Here is a 23,896-nt window from a genome sequence, read left to right as displayed (position 1 = left end):
TCAATGTAATGATATATATTTCATAAATCAATATATGCTATATATAAGTGATTAATATATTGTTTTGTTGCTAGTCAAGAATTAATAAAGTGATGGAGAAAATATTAGTAATAGATTAAACTTTAAAAATTTTATATGTATATTTGGGTTGGGGGTCACAAGTAATGTTGGTTATCAAACATTTATCCTCATATGCTTGCTTATATTGTAAAGAAATGCCACTAATAGAACTCCTACTTCTGGGCCCCTGTTAAATTATGATCATTAAGTGTAGTAATTTCAATGAAAGTTAGATATGGAGATTTGATTCCTTTGTCCTAGTCATTTCATTGCTTGAATTTGATGGCAAATGAGTATTATGTGATCAATCCATTTATGCAACATCAAAGGAAAAACAAGGGGGGAAGCATATTTATTTAGGAATTTATATTAGATTTATTAAGAGACTTTTTTTTGCTAACTTAAAGAACAATATAATTCTAGCTCTCTTTATAATTGTTATTTTTATTAAATATGTGAATACATTTATAAATTGTTTAAAAAGCAGTATTAGTTCATTTGCATTCCCTAGAAGGCAGAAGGCACTAGAAGATACAAAAATTATAAACATATTCTTTTAAAACATAAAAGGAGGCATAGCCTCCTATAACAGATTATAAAATAAATTTCAATAGTCAGTTTAAGAAGCCATACAACACATTAAATTGGTTATATCTTTATATCTATATATGTTAAACTTTTCTGGTTTATTTTTTCTCTAATGTCTAGTTATAGAGTTTTTCCTCATATATTTTAAAATTTATCTATATAGCATTTCTTGCTATATTTATATTTTTCCATTTCTTCAGATGTTTTAATTATCAACAAAGGATAAGAGAACAGAATCTTATATTCTTTTTTAACATTCAATTTTGTGACTAGTAGAGAATGGTTTCCTCTTGTTTCTGAAAGTCTGCCCATTTCTTTTTCATTAAATATGCTCTCAATATGTAAAAATCTCATCTCCCAAAAGATTTTGTATCGATGAGAATATATATATATATACATATGTATATATATATATACATATATGTATATATATGTATATATATATATATATATAAATCAATGATCATTAATCATTTGTTGTATTTTTCTCTAATATTAGGATCTGTGACTTTTTTTCCTTTTTCAGAGTTCTGATCTACCAGGGCTCTGATATTCATGTCACTTACAGTGACAGCATTAACTTCTCTGCCTCTCTGTCTGTCTCTCTCATCCATCTATCTATTTAATGTATACTTATATACACACAAGGCTGTTTTCTTATCTTTATCTTATCTTCTCCCATATCTACTTTCTTATGTAGCACAGACTATTATATGAAAGTCTAAATGTGGTGGCTCTCCTACCTTAATGATGAAAATATTTTGTTGATAGTTTTCAATCTTTTATTGCTCATTTTTTGCAAGAAAACACATAAATCAAAAAGTATGTGGCTTGAAAAGAGTCAATTGAACTTGATGAATAGAATCTCTTTGGGGACCTTGAAGTGAAGATTTTCAGTGTGGTTATAGAGACAAGTCTTTCTGTGAGGTTTGAATTCCCCTGGTTTACCTTACTTATAGGAACCCTTCAGCCTTAGTTTAATGCTTCGGCAATCATAACATATTCTACTTTTAGAGCACTCTAGGAATTGATAGCAAGTACTTCTTTATCAGGAGATAAAATATGTCTGTAAAACTTCCATTTATTTTCCTTAGTTTTTTTTTTTTTGGTATACAAATATACATATATATGCATATGTATATAAGTATATATATATATCATAATTTAAAAACAGATATCACTTTTTCCATTACTTTGCTTTACTCATATCAATATGATATGAGCTAGGTTGGTTGGCAAATTGCAATGTTAGCTCAGTTTTAATTCACAATTAATTATATTTTCCAGATTTCAATTTCTTCATCTTTGAAATGAGGAATTGGGAAGAGATTTCCTGATATTCTTTACTAATATCACATCTCATTTTAGATTTCCTTATTAGTTAAATCTGAAATATTATGTGTTATTATTCAACTGGCTAGGAATCCCCCTAATTGAATTATTATATTGTCCAAATATTTCCTTTTTCATAAAAGATAAATGATAATGAGATACTTTGCTAAATGTATCATTGAAGTCAGGTATAATATGTCCATGGAATTATCCTCACCAGCCCTAATTAACTTAATAAAGGAAATGAGGCATGACCTATCATTAATGAGCTCATGGTACTAATTATTGATCAACTCTTCACTTTCTAATTGTTTAAAATTCATTTCTTTAATCATTAATCATTTGTTCTAGAATTTTTCCAGGATTCAAAGTCCCACTCATTGCCTATATGTGGTTGCAACCATTACACCCCCTTTACTGGAAATCATTAGAGAAAAATCAATTTTTCCATGTAAAATATTAAATAGGTAGTACTACCAAGAATTTGTGTCACAATTCTCATAGACTTAAGTGAGATGAATATACGAGGTACTAAATACTAGTATGTTCATTTTTCATGAGGCTGAAATATTTGTAGAATCACATACATGTGAGTGATACCACTAGATTTCATATGGAATTGGTGGGATTGCTACCAGTCTGATCTGGTTACCTACAGAATAATTATTTTCATTGTTATGGTGACGGAAACACATTGACCAATGAGAACTAAACTGATTATTAGAATTTAACAATAGTTGTCTAATAAAGAGAGTTGAATCTCATAACAACCATTCCACTGAGCTATCACATAAGAGATTTAGGCAAAGATAACGCCTTGTCTTTTGATAAGCATTTTTAGATGGTCTGAATACTTCCTATGCTTACTGTAAAATGCAGAGAATAAACAGCAATTATATTTTTAAAATCTTATAATTGTTTTCCATTTAGTTAAAAAATTCTTTCAAAAAAAGAAATATTTGATTTTTGTCAAGCAAGATGGAGCTATCATTCCATGCATGGGTGCTTTTGTTTACAATCTTCCAAAGAGCTGTTGCTTAGCAACTACATTGAAGAAATTATGCTCTAAATCAGAGCCTGTATTCATACAATTTAAATTCTCAAAAAAGGCTAGATTCTATGAAGAGAGATTTTGATATTCAGCATTTTGAATACATTGACACTAATTCTTATTCACCACACATGCATAAGAATAGATTTGAAAGAATGTATCTGTAAATACTCTATTTCTTTTTAATAGTTATCTAAGTTAGTCTATACTGTTTAATCAGTATTTGTTCATATTTTTCCAAGCCTATTGTTTTAGAACTTACGTGACAATAATGTATTATGTAGTCATTTCTATAGCCTAAAACAACTTGGTAGCAAGAAAATCATGATTTATTTAAAATAACTATTATTTGGTTGGAAAGCATTTACAAATATTATCCAAAAATCATTTTGGCTTCTTTTATTGCTAGAATATCATTTTGCATAGATAGTTTGTTGGGTGCAGGGGTTGGAAACCCATAATATTAAAATGATTACATTTCTTTCTTATCTAATAAGGATTCTAAGCCAAGAAGAACAGGGTGTGGTACACAAAATCAATTAATTTTGTAATTTGTGAAAGTCAGAAGTGTTGTCTATGTAATAGTTCATCTAAATTGAGATATTATATAAAATTATTTTATCCCATAATGATCATTTTTGATAGCTGCATGTCCTTTATCTTTTACTATATAGAAAAAGCAGATTTCTCCAACCATGCCACTCTAATCAAAGGATCATTTGTCACAGGGCTGGAAAGGACATCAGAAAATATCCAGTTCAATTTCTTATTTTATTGATGAGGCAACCTAGTATCAGGTTAAGTAATTTGATATGTCACAAACATTATAAGAAGAAAAATTAAATTTATAATTGTTGCTTATTATGATTAAACTATTTCCTCAATATGCTAAATAATGAGTAAAAGTAAATGTGGGAAAAGGGATCTGGTTATGTAAAAAGTAGCCATTCAAAAAATTAAAGCTCCTTTAATGATAATGATGATAGTGATGTTGAGTTAATAATAGTAACATTTATAGCATTTTCAGTTTTGCAAAAAACTTTGCAAAGTTTTTTTTTTTTTTTTTTTTTTTAAATCTTCACAATAGCCCTATGAGGAAGCATCATTTAATATCCTCATATTATTCCCATTCATATGAGAAACTGTGGGAAGCAGATAAACTCTCACTAGTAAATGTCTGGGGATGAGCTTTGAACTTAGGTTTTCCTGACTCTATATCCACTGTTCTAGCTCTTCTGCATCACTTCATACTTTGAACTTCCTTTGAAAGACAAGTCCAGAAGAGATGGGCCTCCTTTTTGATGTTGATGACTTTTAAGAAGTAACATCTCCTCAAAACTACTGATAGGAAATTGTAATCATGGTACTCCAAGGTGATCCTTATTTGCAGCTTAGGTTCTAATAGCTTAAAGTGACATTAAGACTTTTTGATTTGTAACTCTAATCAGACTTTTACAATAGACACACATATACACACATATACAGTTCACACACATACTCACTCTCCCTACAGAATGAGTGATTTTCATTTGGAAATCTAGTATGTTGTATAATTTCATTCACATGTAAGTTGGACTTGATGACTTCTGAGGTTCCTTCCCTCTCAGAGATTCTGTGATTCAGAGGGATTCACATTTCTATCTGTTCTCCTACTTAAGAAGGCATAGTTGGCTTAAAAGTTAGCTTAAAAGTTGGAAACTACTTTTTCTTGGGAATTAAAAAGAGGGATCTTTTGTAATTACAGTTATGCCTTGCATATCATGACATTCCCCATCACAATTTCAATATATCACATGTTAGCATGGGAAATTAGCTGGAATTCTTGGGGAGTTTTTGGAAAGCTGCAGATAACAAACAAAGGTCAGCAGACAAAACCAAAAAAGTTTAGAAATTCAAATGTATAAATAGTATACTTATACTACTGAATAATACCAACCAAAATTTTATAGTAAGGTATAGTAAACAGTCCACAAAATAAAAAGGAAAAAATCAGATTTCTTTTCTGGTACAAAGGGAGGTCCAGAAAATTTTACATGGATTGTGAGGAGACCATACCTCTCTACAACGTGGAAGAAATAATTGTATGTATGTGTATGTGTATGTGTATGTGTATGTGTATACACACATACATACATACATATATGAAGAATGACTCTAAGGACCTGATAAAAAGCCTAATCATGTAATCAAGTTTATTACTTTCTAGCTGTACTTTAATGCATGCAATGTTGAATTGATAAAAAAGAACTCTTTATATTTGGATGAGTTTTCCTATTTGTTTTGGAGATTAGGCAGTCACTATCACTATCAATTCTATTTTTAGTTCCTTTATCTCTATCTCTCTATAATCTATAGCTTTATAAATATAAATATGCATCTATCTATATATTTTCTAGTACACATTTCACAAGATTTAAAATCCACATGACTTATTTTAGGATGTAAGGAACATGGACAAATAATGAAATATCTCTGAAAATGTTCTTGAAGGAAGATGATTTGTAGAGGTCTAGGTGACATAAAAAAAAACAAAAAAACAAAAAAACTTGGTTTCTTATGCTATTTCTGATATATATTAGCTTTGTGGCCTTGAGCAGGTCATTGAATCTTTCAGTGATTCAGAAAATTCCCTAAAGTCAAAAGTTGTTTGAATTGTTCATCTATATATAAAATTTCCTGCACAGTGGTGATCCTAACTATGTTCTAACTCTCCATCTTTGAGCTTTCTCCCAATTTATGTTAATCTTTATTTGTTAAGGTTCTGAAAAGTAAAATCTTGCTGTAGTGCTAATTCTCAGAGAGAGAGGGGGAGAGCAAGATCTCTTCTTAGGAATTTGGGAGAAGGTTTAATGGCAAAGTCAACTTCCCCTGTGTCTATTTGACATGGAGCATCCAAATGTAACTTTTTCAGATAATTGGAAATTAGCATATAATCTAAAAAAATATTTTTGTTGTTTTTTTTTGGGGGGAAACAATTTGCCTTAAGTGTAATGAAAAGAGCACTGACTTTTAAAATTACATTTTAATCCTGGTTTTGCTCCTCACTAATTTCAAACTTTTTGAGCTTCAGTTTCCTCTTCTATAAAACAGGAATAATATTATACTACCTATCTTCCCGACTCCATGAGGATCAAATGAAATGATGGATTTTGAGAGAATCAAATGAAATGATAGTGCCTTGAAAACTGTAAAGTGTGATATGAATATATCACTTAAAGGTCAAAGCTGTTTATGTATCTAATGAAATTTCAAAGGCTTTTAAGATGTTTCAAAATATTTATGCCATGATTTCATGGTTTTATGAAACTAGTTTCAGTCTCCTATTTTTGTCTTTATCAGTTAAATTGAGTATAAAATTGTCTAAGTATAATTTGTTTAAACAAAAATTGTTAAATAAAAATTGTTAGAAATATGAAGAAATGAAGAGTAAATAATTTTATTTTAAATTTAACATTTTAAAATGATAAATATGAACTAATTCACCTGCAATTGTTTTGAACAGATCATGTTGTTTGCGAAGAGGAGTTCAAGTATGCCATGTTAGCTTTAAACTGCATATGCCCAGCAACTTCTACCCTTATTACACTATTGGTCCATACCTCCAGAGGACAGTAAGTATATGTACACATACTTTTTTCAATGATAATAGGATTTTAGAATAAACATGAGTATGACTATAATTTGGACATTTATTGAAGCAAAGATTTTTCAACTGGAATTTAGACTTGTATAAAATAATATTACTGAAACCCAGGATTAAAATCAATTCAATTACTGACTCATTTGCAAATCTAAATTATTTTTTCCATTTTTAAGATTCTGGTTTTTATCAGTAATTTAAATATGCCCTAATAGTAAAGTCTTTAACCAACTCCCAAATTCATTTCTGAGATGGCAGTGACTGTAGATTGCAGAGTGATTATAAATCAAAATGATACCTTTTATCAAAGTAATGAAGTTATTTAACTTAGCAAAAGAGAAAACATACTTTTCTGAGAAGAAAGATAACTTAATTGGCACCCTTGTGTTAGGTTCTCTTGGCATGGCATAAAATTCAGAAGTTGTTTTTGACTTTCATTTTGTGAAATATGTTGTAAATAGAGAAATTTCATACTCCTTACTCACTAGGTTAGGCAAAAATCTTAACTGCCAAATCAAATACCTTTATTGGTAAAGTTTGCTTTAATTTTTCATTTCACATATTTATGATCTCTATAGTTAAACACATTTGATAATTTAATTCTGACATAGTTACATCTGAAATTCACACACACACACACACACACACACACACACACACACACACACACACACACACACACTTCCATCTCCTGGATTTTCTGACTTCTTTCCAGTCCCAGTTAAAATCATGCCTTCTGAAAAAAAAAGTTTTTACTGAGTCCCTTCAATGCTAGGGCATTCCTTCTATTGAGTATCCAAAATTAATGTTTTATCCTATGTATAATAGTTGTTTGCACATTATCTCTGTAAACTCCTTGAGAAGAAGGAGTTGCTTTTCCCCCCAAGGGGGAAGAACCTCTTCTCTTTCTATCCCCAAGTAGTTAATTTAGTTCTCAGTACCTAACATAGGCACTTAGTAAATACTTAAATTCTTATTGATTTGACTTAACAAAGCTCTATTCAGATAAGAGCAAATAATATGGTCTTTTGGAATCAGATGCACCCATCCTGGCATGGAAAGAGGGAAGAGAAATAAATACAATTGGCACAGTTGTGTGCCAATCATTTAACAGAACTTTATAAAAATTATGTCATTTGGACCTCCCAACAATGCTGAGAGGTAGGTGCTCTTATAACTGCCATTTTGTAAATGAGAAAACCAAGGTAGACAGGTTCCTACATCTAAAATTAGTCTGAGGTCAGATTTAAATTTGACTTTCTAATAACCTCAATACTCTATTCACAACACCATCTAGCTACCTCTAAAACATAGTACTTCGAATTTAAAAGATCTAGGCATGAAGAATGAGAAAGTTTGACTTGATGGCCTGCCTCATGGATTTCTTCCTAACCTAAATGTATAATCTTAGTGTTTATGCTACATAATGAAAAAAAAATTTGAATTGCATAGAATCATTAGTATCATCCAGTCTAAGATTTTGATTATTTAATTTAAGTAAGTGACTTTCAGAAAGACTAAGTGACAACAATTGCTAGGTAATGATAGAACTAGGCTTTTAAATTGGTCTGTTACTTTGAGTTTATTGTTCTTGCTTATACAATATGGCCCATTTGTAGAATCTAAGAGAGTGACTTGGGTAATGTCTAGAAGGACTGACAAAGGATTTCAGGAGCTATTCACCTAAAATCACAGACTACCAAAGTGTATTTTCCATACTGAGCTATTACATATTTGTTTTGTTTTTTTTTTCTTGATAAAACATTATTGAGGCACCCAAAAAGATTTTCCTTCAATTTTGTTTAATGCTATCATGACTACAGATATGAGGCATAAAACAATATTAATTGTAACTGTTAGGTAGAAATTAGATTCTCTTCAATAGGTAGAAGGTACTGCCACCTTTTTGTATCATATATCAATAAAGAAAAAATATTTTGATTTGAATGATTTTACTTTGCAGGGAATTTTCCAGAATCACACCTGTTTCCTAATACCTAATGATACCTAAATACCTAATGATGAATAATACCTAAAAACACAGCACATAGATAATTGTATATAGATAACCCATTTGGAGATGACCTTGATTCATAAATGTATGTTTTGCTTTATTTGCATAAAGCAGAATAAATCCTTTGAATATTTGTATGTTTAAAAATTTAAAGGCAAAAGCTATCAGTATTTTCCCAGATAATTCAATTAAAATGCTTTGTTTTTTGAAATTCTTAGCATTATTCAAAGCTCAACTCAGGTGCCACTTCTTATGCAAAACCTTCTATGATTACTTTTGTTTATTCTTATTGTGCTTTCCTGTATGTTGTTATTAACTGTTTTCAGGTTCTCTTAACCTAATGGAATGTAAGTTTCTTAAGGAAAGAAGCTAATTTTTTGTTGTGTCTTTGAATCTTCCAAGAGATAGTTCTGTCCTTTCCACATAGAAGACACTTAGTAAAGGCTAGTTGAATAAATGAATAAATGAAAATAACTAAATATGATACATCTGGCAATTTTCCACTCCCAAAGTATGTTTTTCAACAATATGTCTTAACAAAATAATCCAAATTTTGGATTTTTATAATTTAATCTCAACAATGACATTGTAGTAATAATGTTGAATGTTTAATGCTTATTATCAAGATAATTTCTTTTAAAATTTAAGAATTTTACTCTGCATACTTCCAAAATAAATTTTATCTAACAGAAGTAAACATTGTCAAACTAGACAGTTCAAATATAAATGTGCATATATATTCATGAACTTAGTAGTATTGAGTATTACAAATGACATTTATTTATTTATTATTTTTTGCTAAGGCAATTGTGGTTAAGTGACTTGCCTAGGGTCACAAACTAGGGAGTATTAAATGTCTTGAGATTTGAACTCAGGTCCTCCTGACTCAGGGCTGGTACTCTATCCACTGTACCACCTAGCCACCCCAATAAATGACTTTTATACATAATATGATATTTTCCATCTGAGTATCAGAGAAGCTCTGTGATTGTTGGAAAAATTTTATTTGCATAAATCCCCCACCCTGATTTTGTGTGTGCTTTTTAAAAACTAATTTATAATGGAGAAAATTATCTTGATATCTCCATATTTCAAAACTCATCAAGAAGAATACTTGGTTCAGAATAGTTTAAATGTAAACAAATTAACACAATCTTTTACTTTATAACAACTTTACCCCTACAATATCAGTGACTTCACTTTTATAATATGTGTGTCTCTGTGTGTACACACACATTAATAAAAGTTAAACTTGTGCATATGCGCACATTATTAAACATGTTCACTAGATTCTCCCAACATTAACACCCATTATTAAACTAGCACATTTACAGTGGCCAATTAATCTCAATAAAATATGTACTTAGGAAGTATTATTGAAATATTTTTAAAATTTAGGTGGAACAGTAGAAGTGGTCATATTTTTGTGTAAAAGTCATTGAAAATGTTTGTTCCTGACAAATGACTTGTGTAATATATTTAACAGTAATTGAAAGTTAAACTGCATACTCCCACATATGCATACAAGTACACAATGCACATATATAAGACATGCAAGCATACTATATATACAAATATAAATATATATACAAATATAAATGCTTATAGATGCATATTGGTATACATATATCTATACATATATCTGTATCTATACATATAAATAAATGCATATATAGGAGCATGAAGTATGACATATTTAGTTAATTTTAGGTATATTGCACTGTCATTTGTCATTCAAATAAAGTTTTTAGGAATTATTTTGTTTTGTTTTTTTACCCTAAAATCAGTACCACTTCTTTTGTGCCTTCAAATTTTTCCTCTTAAATATTTAAATAAAATCTTAAATAAAAAGCTTTAAGCAAATAATTTTATGATTTTTTCTTGAAGATCAACATAATTTAGGCAGCAAAAATATGTTAATTTAATAAGAAAAATGAATTGTTAATGTACTATGAGAAAGGGTGACTAGACCAACAAATGCATTATGCATATTATATTAAACCACTAATTGAATGTAAAATTAAAGATAATGTTCAGTGATTTCAACACATGCACATACTTATTCTCTCTTTTTTTTCTCTCTCTTTCTCTCTCTCTCTTTCTCTCTTTATCTCTCTCTCTCTCTCTCTCTCTCTCACACACACACACACACACATACACACACACACACAAACACACACACACAAACAAGTGGAGAAATGCTATCTTGATTTCAGCCTCAGTTAAGATTTTGTTTAAATTAAAAGATTCTACTTATGATATTTTTATTTCACAATTGATGAGCATATTTGTATTATACTTAAATGTATTCTATTTTTTGAAAATTATGGAAAATATGCAGTATACATATAAAAGTGTGATTCTCACTTGTTAGAAGAACAAAGAATAGTTGAAAATTAAATCAGTGTGCATTCAATGTTTATATGAAAAACTTTAAAGGAGAAATTAGGAATTATATTTTTTATTAAAACCTCACTGTTTCTATTTAAATATTGATTTGTATGTATAAAGAAAATATGTATGCTTGATTTCCCTCACTTTAAATAATATTGTTAATTATGACTGTCACCAATTTTAGGGATATTGTAATTATACTCAAGTCACACATAGATTATTTAATGTGATCTTTAAAGTTCCATCTAATTTTAAGGTTTTTCTTCTTCTTCTTCTTCTTCTTCTTCTTCTTCTTCTTCTTCTTCTTCTTCTTCTTCTTCTTCTTCTTCTTCTTCTTCTTCTTCTTCTTCTTCTTCTTCTTCTTTTGATTCTGAGATTGTGTGACTTAATAGATGGGCAGAAAACAATAATAGATAAAAGGTTACCCTTGAACCAATAAGGGGGAATTCTGTCCTTGATTTATTTTCATTGTTTGATGGGGTAAAAAATAATTGGAGACCTTGTGGGGAAAGTGACCATTTTCATATAGCATATATGGTAGAAGGGAAGAGAAAAACTAGTTATGGTCTAAGATACACACACACACACACACACACACACATGCACACAAACATTCTGGGAGAACAGATTTCAAAGGATTAAGAGAAAGCTAAATAGGATGCCATGGACTAAAATTTTAAAGAAAAGTTAGGCCAAAAGAGATAGGAAAGTCAAGAATGAAAAGCTGAAGTCAATTTAAATATAGTGGAAGAGACTAGAATTCACCTACACAGAATATTTCAAATGAACAAAGCAGTGGTGTTGAAAGAACTAGTATATGCCATTGCCAAACTATTTTATTGATATTTAGGTTTATGAAAAATGGGAAAAGTAGGTAGAAAAGGACTGGAAAAAGCCAAATATCTTGATTTTTTTTTTCTTAAAGGAAGAGAATATAGAAGCCTGTGAGCATTACTTTGTTTCTAACTAAATTTCTGGAATCGGTTATCAAAGACATGATTAATAATTATCAAGAAAATAAAGCCAAGTTTACAAAAATCTGGCATAGTTTCATCAAGGACAGATTGTATTAAATAAACTCTTTTTGATCAAGGTTAGTAAGCTTTTAGATCAAAGGAATGTTGTACACATACTAACATAAATGTATATATAAATATATATATATATTAGTAAGGCATTTGATAAAAGTATATTGATAAAAGTATATCATAGTGTTCTTTGGGAAAGAATAGAGAGGTGTGAATTAGATAATAATATAATTACATATACTTGGAACTCTTGGGAAAGATAGCCAAAGCACTAGATGGCTGAGTCAATATCCACAAAGGTTTTGGCAAGCTAGGATTGGACTGGATTACAGTGAGATGAAATTCAATAGGAGGAAAAATAAAGTCATATACTGGAGATGAATAGTCAATTTTACAATCTGTGTTTGGAAAAAAAAACTATTTTTAAGTGAACTGCAAACTTCAGTATGATACAGTGGCAACCAAAATGCTAGTTTGATCTTGGGTTGGCTGTATGGAGAAGAATGCCTTCCAAGAAAAAAACACTTGATAATCCCATGGTACTATTGTCCTCAGGGTAGTGGGTTTCAGAAAACACATTTTAAACAGGGAATTTAGCAATTGGAGTTCATCCAGAGAGGGTAAAGTAAATTAGTGAAAGGCCTAGAGATTATTTCATATGTTAATCAGTTAAAGAAACAGGTGATATTTAGCCATTAGAAGAAAAGAATTAGGAGAGACACAATAGTTTGTCAATGGTCTGCTGGAGTCAGCCCTAAATGGCTTGCTCATTGTTAAATTATTGTTCAATTTTCATTTGAGAATTCAAAAATCAGAAACCAGCAATCTAAAAACCAGAGAATAATTTATTACTTTGGTGATTATATAGATTTACAAAAGTATTGGTAATGAAGATTAAAATTTAGTGTGAGCATATACTTTTCCTTTGGGGAGGAGGAGAGATTACTTATTAAACATTTACCAATCCAACCATTTTTTTTGCTCTGTAAACATTGCTTGAGCTCAGTAAGAAAGCAATAGAGGACTCAGAGAATAAAGTCAAGAGCATACTAAAGGCCTGATGAGCACAGACTAAAAACAATAATGATAGCAACTATCATTTACCTTTGATTTAAGGTTTCCAAAGTGCTTTGCCTTTATTATCTCATTTGAGCCTTTTAACACTTTTGACAGTGTTCATATATTTAAGAACTGTCGAGTAAGAGGAGTTAAACTTATTGTGTTAAGTCACAATAGACCAGAATCAGTGACTGGAAAATAGCAAACTTGGGTTTGATGTTGGAAACAACTTTCCAATGATTGGTGTTCCTGATAGTTCAATGCATTGCTTTGAGAGCTGTTGATTTTCCCCTTATTGGAGATCTTTAAGTAGAATTTAGATTACTACTCATCTAGCATATTATCCTGGTGATTTATTTTGTTTATGGGTTGGACTAGGTGGACTACAATAAAATGCCTTCTCATTTTCAAATTTTGTGGTTAAAATAATAGCTTGTTAAAGAATAGTTGTTAATGTTTCATTGCTAACATGGCAGGAGGTCTGTAGTGAAATTTTCTAAAGATCTTATGCTCTTTAATATTTTATCAGCAATTTGAATAAAAGCAGAGATGGAATGTTTTTCATAATTGCATATAATACAGAATTATAAGGAACACATAAACCCAGGATGACAGAATCAGTATCTAAAAAATAAGTTGATAAGCTAGATATTGAATTAAATCTTATAAGTTTTGATAGATGTAAATGCAAATAAAATCTTATATATATAGCTTAAAAATCAATACCATATTATCACATGGGGGAGATAAGGTATAATTGGCAGGGAGAGGTGTAGAGATTTTATTGGATAGCAAGTTCAGTGTGAGTCAACAATATGTGACACTACTAGTATTATTTGTAATGTGATGAGAAAAAAGAATTTTTTTGTGGACTCTATTCTTATAACTGGTTTTACAGGCCTTAGTGTTTTTTAAATAAATGGTTAGTTATGCTCTTTTATTTAAATATTGATATAGATATCTGTCCATCATCACACAAATTATTGGGGCCATGAGATTTTTATTTTTCCCATCAGAGTTATGAGAATATCTTTCAGGGGCTTGGTTTCTTGTATTAAGATCACAAACCCCAACTTCTCTCTCTCTTTTTTTTTCTTTAAAAGTTTTCCAAGGGAAAATTATATACTATCACCCCAAAACAAACCCTTTGACAGCACTACCAGCAAAAAATGGGGTGAATCAATTTCCTAACCCCAAGAATCATGGAAGTTAGACAAAAAAGGTCTGTCTCATTTGAGTAAAAGGGGAATGCAGTCCAAGATTGGAAACATCCTAGCAAACTAGCAACAAATTCCACCTCAGCAAACCAGCAGGAAATCATTAGTCTAAGAGCAGTAGAGCAGGTAAAAGCCAACATCAGGACCCCACACATGCTTTAGTATAAGGGAATAGACTCTAGCTTCAGGAACTACGGCCTGTTTCAGTGTAGTCCTAGAGAAACACAGAAACACTTCATACTGTCTCAGTGCAAGACAGACACCATGAGGAACTTGCCTTAGCACCAGTTGCCAGACCCCTATATATTCCAGCAGCATCAACTACCCACTTTTGCCCTTCCTCTTAGCATAGCACCAGATGTAAAAGGTATGCCATATGCTCAGAACAACATCAGTGCAGCCCAAGGGGGAAAGTGGAGCCAAAATGGCAAAGTAAAGTCAGGAAGCTGTTCGAGCTCTCCTAGTTTCCCTTGAAAACCACATTAACCAAAACTCTGAACAAAGTCTGATGAAATAAAACCTCTCTCCAGCTCAAGATAGAATGGAAAAACTTCAAGAAAGGTCAATCTCACTGGTTTGAAAATGGTGTTCCGAGGAAATGTTTGTGGCAGCACTTTTCATAGTGGCAAGAAATTGGAAACTGAATGGATGCCCATCAGTTGGAAAAATAATAAGCTGAAATAAGTTATGGCATATGGATGTTATGGAATAGTATTGTTCTATAAGAAATGATCAGAAGTATGATTTTAAAAGGTCTGGAGAGACTTACAGGAAGTGATGCTACATGAAATGAGCAGAACCAGGAGATCATTATACATGACAACATCAATATTATATGACAATCAGTTCTGATGAATGATCAGTTTCCAACAGTGAGATGATTGATGCCATTTTTAAAGATCTTGTGATGAAGAGAGACATCTATACTCAGAGAGAGGACTGTAGGAACTGAATGTGGATCACATTTTTACTCTTTTTGTTGTTGCTTGCTTGTATTTTATTTTTTTACTCATTTATTTTCTTTTTTTTTGTTCTGATTTCTCTTGTTCAGCAAGATAATTGTATAAATATATTTATACATATTGGATTTAACATATATTTTAACATGTTTAACATATATTAAATTATTTGCCATCTAGGGATGGGAGTATGGGGAAGGAGGAGGACATTTGAAACACAAAGCTATGCAAGGATTAATGTTGTCAAATTGTTTGTGCATGTTTTGAAAATAAAAAAGCTTTATTAAAATAATAAAAGAAAATTTTTATAAAATGATATTCAGACCAGGTCAGATAAATACAGGGAAAGCTAGTGAGAGGGCCTTAATCACACAATATTGGCAACTAAGACCCACAGTTCTGACTCAATTAGAGGATCAAATCAGTGGGGCAGTTTTCAGTCCCAGCTCAGAAGGCAAACTCTGAGCAATAAGGCTATTTCCTGGAAAGAGCAGCCAAGCTGTACCCTACAAACTCAAGGGACTCTTTTACTCAAAGCCAAGATTCAGAACTGCACAGGAAGCTTGGGTCAGGACTAGCTTTACCTCAACAACAGAGTTCTACCTCAAAAGTTAAAAAAGGAGGAAATACCAAAATAAAAGGAAAGAAAATGATCAAGACACAAAAAAGAAACCTGACCATAGAAAGCTACTATGGTGACAGTGCAAGTCAAAATACAAACTCAGATGAAAACAGAATGTCCACAGAAGAAATCTGAAATAGTAAGATAAATTGGTTTTAAGCCCACAAAGTCTTCTTAGAAGTGGTCAAAGAAGACTTCAGAAGGTAAAAAAGAGATGTAGAAGAAAAAATGAGAAAAGAAATGAGATATGCATGAGAGAATCAAGAGTTTTGAAAAAAAATGAAGAAAACAACTACTTAAACAATAAAATTAACCAAATGAAAAGGGGAAAAGTAAGATAACTAAAGAAAAGCACATGGGGCAGTTAGGTGGTGCACTGGATAGAGCACCAGCCTTGAATTCAGGAGGACCAGAGTTCAAATGTGATCTCAGACACTTAACACTTCCTAGCTGTGTGACCCTGGGTAAGTCACTTAACCCCAGCCTGGGGGGGGGGGGAGAAAGAAAGAAAGAAAGAAAATCACACATTAAAAACTAGGACTTTGTGAGACAGCAAGAATCAAATAAACTAAAAAAAAAATGAAGAAATGGAAGAAAATGTGAAATATGTTGGCAAAATAGCCAATTTAGAAAATAGTTCTATAGGAGATAGTTTAAAAATTATTGGCCTACCTGAAGGCCATGACCAAAAATTTGCCGGGATAGAATTCTATAACAGGTCATTAAGGAAAACTGCCCCAATATTTTGGAAACAGAGAGGGAAACATTCATTGAAAGAATCCATCAATCACCTCTACAAAGAAATTGCACTAGGAAAACCCCAAGAAATATTGCTGCAAAGCTCCAAAACTATAATTGAAAGGAAAAAATGCTATAATATGCCAGACAGAACCAATTCAAATATCAAAAAGCAACAAGCAGTCAGGAATTCCCAGGATCTGGCAGCTTCTACAATAAAAGATTGAAAAACTTGAAATACCATATTTTGGAAGGTAAAGGACTTTGGGTTACAACCAAGAATTAATTACTGAGCAAGACTCAGCACCATCTTTCAGAAGAGGAAATGGAGCTTCAAAGAAGTAATAGACTTTCAATCATTTCTATTGAAAAAAATCAGAACTAAACAGAAAATTCAGTCTACAAACACAGGATGCAGGAGAATCACAAAAAGTTAAATGGAAATACATATACATATACATATACATATATATGTGTATATATATATATATGTGTGTGTGTGTATATATATTATATATAATAGTTAAACTGTTTACCTCCTTAAGTAGGAAAATAATATCTGTAATTCTTGCCAAATATATTTGTCACTGAAGCAGAGGAGGTTACTGACTGAGAGTGTTGTTGTGAATGGTCCCTGATGTGATGTGATGTGACAAGATCAAAGAAAAAGATCTTAAGTGGTGGAAATTGTGCTATAATGGAAAAAGAGGGAAGGGTATATATAAAGGGAAAATTAGTTGACATGAAGAGGTGAATAGAATGGATAGAAAGGAAAACACCTTTTTCTTGGCAGTACACCTTCACAAAAATTGACCATGTATTAGAGCACAAAAATCTCACAATCAAATCCAGAAAGGCTGAAGTAGTAAATGTTTACTTTTCAGATCAAAATGCAGTGAAAATTATATGCAATCAAGGGCCAGAGAAAGGTAGATTAAAAACCAATTGAAATGGGGCAGCTAGGTGGGGCAGTGGATAGAGCACCAGCCTTGAATTCAGGAGGACCCAAGTTCAAATGTTGTCTCAGACCTTAACACTTCCTAGCTGTGTGACCCTGGGCAATTCACTTAACCCCAGCCTCAGAAAAAAAAAAAATAAAAATAACTCACTGGTCATAACAAACACTTAAAAAAATTGAAATTAAATAATCTAATTCTAAAGAATGAATGGGTCAAACAACAAATCACAGAAACAATTCATAATTTCATCCAAGAAAATGACAATAATGAAACAACATACAAAAACCTATGGGATATAAACAAAGTAGATGTTAGGAGAAATTTTCTATCTATAAATAGCTACATAAATAAAATTGAGAAAGAGAAACTAAATGAATTAGGCATGCAACTAGAAAATCTAGAAAAAGAGCATATGAAACCCCTCCAATTAAATGCCAAATTAGAAATTAGAAATAGCAAATACCCAAAGATTTAAACCAAAGATTTAATAAGATAGGAACCAAGAAACTATTAAACTAAAAAACAAAACCAACTAAGAGTTGGTTTTATGAAAAAGCTAACAAAATAAATAAACCTTTGCTTAATTTGATCAGAAAAAGAGAAAAAAAATCAAATTATCAGCATCAAAAATGAAAGGGGGAACTTATTATCAATGATAAAGAAATAATGAACTATTTTGCCCAACTGTATGGCAGCAAGTCTAAAAAAATAACTGAAATGGATGAATATTTACAAAAATATAAATTGCTCCCATTAACAAAGGAGGGAAAAAATACTTATATTGTCCCATTTTAGAAAAAGAAATCAAACAAGTCATTATTGAACTTCCTAAGAAAAAGTCTCCAGAACCAGATGGATTCACAAGCGAATTCTTCCAAACATTTAAAGAACAATTAATTCCAATACTATGTGACCTATTTGGAAAAATAAGCAAAAAAGACTATTGTCAAATTCCTTCTATGACACAAATATGTCATTGATATCTAAATCTGGAAAGGCTAAAACAGAGATAGAAAATTACAGACCAATCTCCCTAATGAATATTAATACAAAAAAATTAAATAAAATATTACCTAAGAGATTATAGCAACTTATCATCAGGATAATACACTACGACCAAAGTCGTATTTATTCCAGGAATGCAGGGCTGGATATATCAGAAAAACTATTACCATAATTAACCATATCAATAATAAAGCCAATAGAAATCATAAGATAATCTCAATAGATGCTGGCAAAGCTTTTGAGAAAATACAGCATCCATTCCTATTAAAAACACTAGAGAGCATAGGAATAAAGGGAGCTTTCCTTAAAATAACAATAAGCAATATCTATCTAAAACCTATAGCAAGCATTATTTTCAATGGACAGAAGCTGGATATATTTCCAGTAAGATCAGGTGTGAAACAAAGATGTTCATTATCACCACTATTATTCAACATTGTACAAGAAATGTTGACTTTAAGCAAAAAGAAAAAAAAAAAGAAATTAAAGCATTTAGAATTGGCAATGAAGAAACAAAACTATCACTCTTTGCAGGTGATACAATGATATATTTAGAGAATCTATTAAAAATCTTCCAAAAACCTATTGGAAACAATTCACAACTTTAGCAAAGTTTATCAGCAATTATATCAACAAATCCCATCAGCAAGAGATAGAAAGAGAAATTCCATTTAAAATTACTGTAGACAAAATAAAGTACTTGGGAGACTACTTGCCAAGCCAAACCCAATAACTATATAAACACAGTTACTAAATACTTCTTACACAAATAAAGTCAAATCTAAACAACTGGAAAAATATCAATTGTTCATAGCTGGGCAGAGCTAATATAATAAAAATGATAATTCTGCCTAATTTGGTCTACTTGTTCAGTGCCATACCAAACTGAAATAAGCATTTTATAGAATGGGAAAATAATAATAAAAAAAAATTATCTAGAAGGACAAAAGATCAGCATTATCAAGGGAATTAATGGGGGAAAAAAAGCACAAAGGATGGTGACTTATCAGTACCAAACCTGAAATTATTATAAAGTAGTATTCATAAAAACCATTTGGTGTTGGCTAAGAAATAGAGTGATGGGTCAGTGGAATAGATTAGAAACACTTGACACAATAATCAAAGCCTTTCAATCTAGTATTTAATAAAACCCCAAACTCCAGCTTCTGAAATAAGAACTCACTATTTGACAATATTGCTGGCAAACTAGAAAATAATAAATAAGAAATTCAGCATTATTACCTATTGCCATCTATTACCTCTCACACCACATACCAAAATAAGGTCAAAATGGATACATGATTTGGGTGTAAAGGAGAATGCCATAAACCAATTAGGGAAACAAGAGATAATGTAACTATCAGATCTTTGGAGAAGGAGAAATTTTTGAACAAAGAATAAATGAAGAATATTATGAAAGTCACAGTGGACAACATTGATTACATTAAATTAAAATTGTTTTGCACAAACTAAATCAATACAAACAAGCTCAAAAGAGAAATACAAAGTTGGGGGAAAATCTTTACAATCAGTGTTTCTGATAAAGATCTCATTTCTAAAATATATAAAAAACTGTATCAAATTTATAGGAATATGTCATTCCCCACTTGATAAAATTATATGAACAGACAATTTTCAGATGAAAAAATTATCATTTATACTTATATGAAAAAATACTCAAAATCCCTATTGATTAGAGAAATACAAATTAAAACAATTCTGAAGTACCACCTCACACCTCTCATATTGGTAAGGTGACAGGAAAAGATAATGATAAATGTTCGAGGGGATATGGAAAAAGTGGTACACAAATGAATTGTTGGTGGGAGTTGTGAAATGATCCAATTATTCTGGAGAGCAATCTTTAACTATATCCAAAGGGTTATAAAATTGTGTATATACTTTGAACCATCAGTGCCATTACTAGTTCTTTATTCCAAGGAAATATTAAAGGAGGGAAAAGGACCTACCTGTGCAAAAATGGTTGTAGCAGTTCTTTTTGTCAGTAAAGAATTGGAAAATAAGTACATGGCCATCAATTGGGTTATGGCTGGACAAGTTATGGTATATGAAGGTAATGGAAAAATTATTGTTCTTTAAAAAATGATGAACAAACTGATTATAAAAAAGCCTGGAAAGATTTACATGAAGTGATCCTGAACGAAACCAGCAGAACTTGGAATACATTGTTCACAGTAACAGCAAGAATATGTAATGATCAACTCTGAAAGATTTGGTTCTTTTCAGTAATTCAGTGATCCAAAGCAATCCCAACAGATTTTGGACAGAAAATTCAACCTGTAGCCAGAAAAGGAATTATGGATACTGAATGTAAATCAACACATGATATATTCATTTCTTTTTTCTGTTTTTTTAAATCTCTCCCTTGGTTTATCCTTCTTATTCTGATTTTTCACTCCCACCATAATTCATAAAGCAATGTATATATATATATATAGATATCTATATCTATATCTATCTATCTATCTATCTATCTATATTACTACAATTAAAAAAAATGCAGTTCGAGGTAAACAATCAGGTTCTGCAACTACTGATACAACTACTGAAGCCGGAAACAGTTCCCCATTCTACCTCCAGTACAGAATTCAATTAAAAAAAAAAAAAAAAAGGAAAAAAGGAAAATGCCGGAAAAGATGAGCAAAAACCAACCAAAAAAGAATATGACCATGGCAAGTAATTATAATAGAGAAGATCAAGACAAAATTTTATAATAGGACAACATTGTTTAAATGCCTATGGGTAAAACCCCAAAGAAAAATGGGAAATGGTCTTAAGCCCAGAAAGAACTCATTGTAGAACTCAAAAAAATGAAGATCAAATCATATAAGAGAAGTAGAAGAAAAATTGGAGAAAGAAATGAGAGAGTGATGTAAGAGAATTATGAAAAAAAAGAGTCAAGAGTTTAGAAAAAGATAATTACTACTTAGATGACTCTGAAATATCAGGAATGGATCAAATAATTAAAACAAATAAAATAGAAGAAAACATAAATTATCTCATCAGAAAAAATTGACTTGGAAAATATAGATCCAGACTAGACAATGTCAGGATCATTGGACTACCTGAAATTCATCATCCAAATGAAAATCTACATAGTGTCTTTCAAGAAATTTTCAAGGAAAACTCACCTGATATTATGAAACCAGAGGTCAAAATTGACATTGAAAGAATCTTTCCATCACCTTAGGAAAGAGATATCAAAATAAAAATTCCAGAGAACATTATAGTCAAGTTTCAGAAGTATCAGGTCAGATGGCAAGCACACACACACACACACACACACACACACACACACACACACACACACACACACACAATGTGGGTTCTGGATGGCAAAGGAGCTAGGACTGCAACCAAGGGTACCTATCCAGTGAAATTGTGAATCATTTTTCAAGAGAAAAATGGTAATTTAAAGAAATAGAAAGAATTCGAACTTTCATAACAAGTAGAGCATATTTAAATAAAACATTTGGTTCCCAATATCAGACCAAGAGAAGTCTAAAAAGGGAAAAAGGGAAGGGGAAAATGTAATGGGTTCAATGGAGCTGAACTCTTTACATCTCTATTTGTAATTTTTAAAAATTCAGAACTATGCCCAAAGGAGTCAACTTGTATATATAGACAGCCATAAGATTTTTATCATCACGTAGTGACAATCCTTTAACAGAGAAAATAGTATGCAAAATGACTTTCCCTCTCCCTTCCCCCCAACAATTTTCTACAAGTAGACTTAAGATTGAAACCACATATATTATGTGATTCAAGGATGTATCTCCATTAACAAGTTCTTCACTACTCTCTTATATAGATATCTGTCTCAGAAGTTTCACAGAACAACCTAAACTTTTGCAATTGCTTCATGAAAAAGAATCACAAAACTTTTAGAAATGAGCATATAAAAATATTATCTGTACTAGTATAGATCTTTATTAGACAAGTTCAGTTTGACCTCTGTTAGGTTACTATGTCATAAGTATCTTGGATAAAGATCTAAGAGCAGCTTAAAGTTATATTTCCAGTAAATGGAATGCCAAGCTTTGATAATTCAAAATAATAAGGAATATTATTTAGATTCAGAACAAAATTACATCTAGACTGGATTTATAGGTGTTAATCAGTTATTTTTGATTTTTAAATAGTTTCAGCATTAATGAACTATTGTAGAGGTATTTGTGAAAGATTTGAGGTTTTTAATAATGAGAGTCTGATAAAAGGTTAAATTGAGAGAAGATTCTCTGAGCATGTGGCAGAAAACAGGAAAATGAAAGGCAGAAGACTCAGAAAAAAGGATAGTTTGGTGAGTTAGAAATAAATAAATAAATGGAGCAAAATAGCCAGAAATAATGATTAAAGGAAGAGATGTAGTTGAATTTCTGTACAGAGACATAATGATAACAAGGAGACAGAATCTGAGATTGATTCAGATGACAAAATTGCTAGAGATGGGTTTTGAAAATAGTAATGTGGTAGATGATTTTTTTTTAAGTATTCTGAATAGATGAAAAGAGAGAGAAGTGAGAACTCTCTATGCCACATTCTATAAATACATGTTCAATGTAGGGGAAATGCAGAATGTTTCCAAAGGGTGCTGTACAATTTTAGCAGAATCAAATTAAAGATGACTTCAATTCCCTTAAATACATTTTAAAAAGTCTGTTGTAACTTATTACTCTTTATTTGATGAAGAACAGTTTATTAACTTACTGAACCTCTTTGCTATTTTAATCAATATGTTCTGGAAGAGGAAGATACTGATATGTCTCTAGGGCTGTTTTAAAGGAAAATGAGATTATGAAAAAGAAATATTAAGATGAGACCATAACATTCAAAAAAATTATGTCCAGGTAAATTAGAGAGAAGGAAATGTCCAGGATCTATAATATCATGTTTATTTGCTTGGTTAATAACATTTCACTATGTCAAAAATTCAACAATATGAGGGATGTAATAGAAGAGTTATATTATATTGAAAATAATTTTTCTTACAAAAAAGTCCATATAATATGCCGGGTAATTCTTAAATAAACTTAAAATATACTCATCTATTTTTTTTAGATTTTAGTTTTTTTAAATGAATATTCAATTTCAATCTTATTTATAAATTGCTTGTTTTGAGGATCAAATATAAAATCATCTATTTGGCTTTTAAAACTTTCAGTAACCTGTATTCTTCTTGTCTTTCCAGTCCCCTTACTAGTTATATGCT

The 23,896-nt window shown here is 30.9% G+C and overlaps 1 protein-coding gene across 9 annotated transcripts in view; it reads left to right on the top strand.

Annotated features, from left to right (window-relative positions):
* Positions 1 to 23,896, top strand: part of KCNT2 (potassium sodium-activated channel subfamily T member 2) — a 588,661-nt gene that overhangs the window by 390,082 nt on the left and 174,683 nt on the right. For all 9 annotated transcript variants that reach the window (XR_012489046.1, XR_012489047.1, XM_074308658.1 and 6 more), the window contains one exon: positions 6,534 to 6,642. Coding sequence is in view for 7 of the 9 variants with exons in the window: in XM_074308658.1 (XP_074164759.1) it covers positions 6,534 to 6,642 (109 nt within the window). In the remaining 2 variants the exon portion in view is untranslated. The remainder of the gene's footprint in view (positions 1 to 6,533; positions 6,643 to 23,896) is intronic.

Source organism: Sminthopsis crassicaudata, chromosome 4, assembly GCF_048593235.1.
Source record: "Sminthopsis crassicaudata isolate SCR6 chromosome 4, ASM4859323v1, whole genome shotgun sequence".
Lineage (NCBI taxonomy): Eukaryota > Metazoa > Chordata > Mammalia > Dasyuromorphia > Dasyuridae > Sminthopsis > Sminthopsis crassicaudata.
The sequence above is the reverse complement of the archived record's forward strand: the minus strand, read 5'-3'. Positions and strand labels throughout refer to the sequence as shown.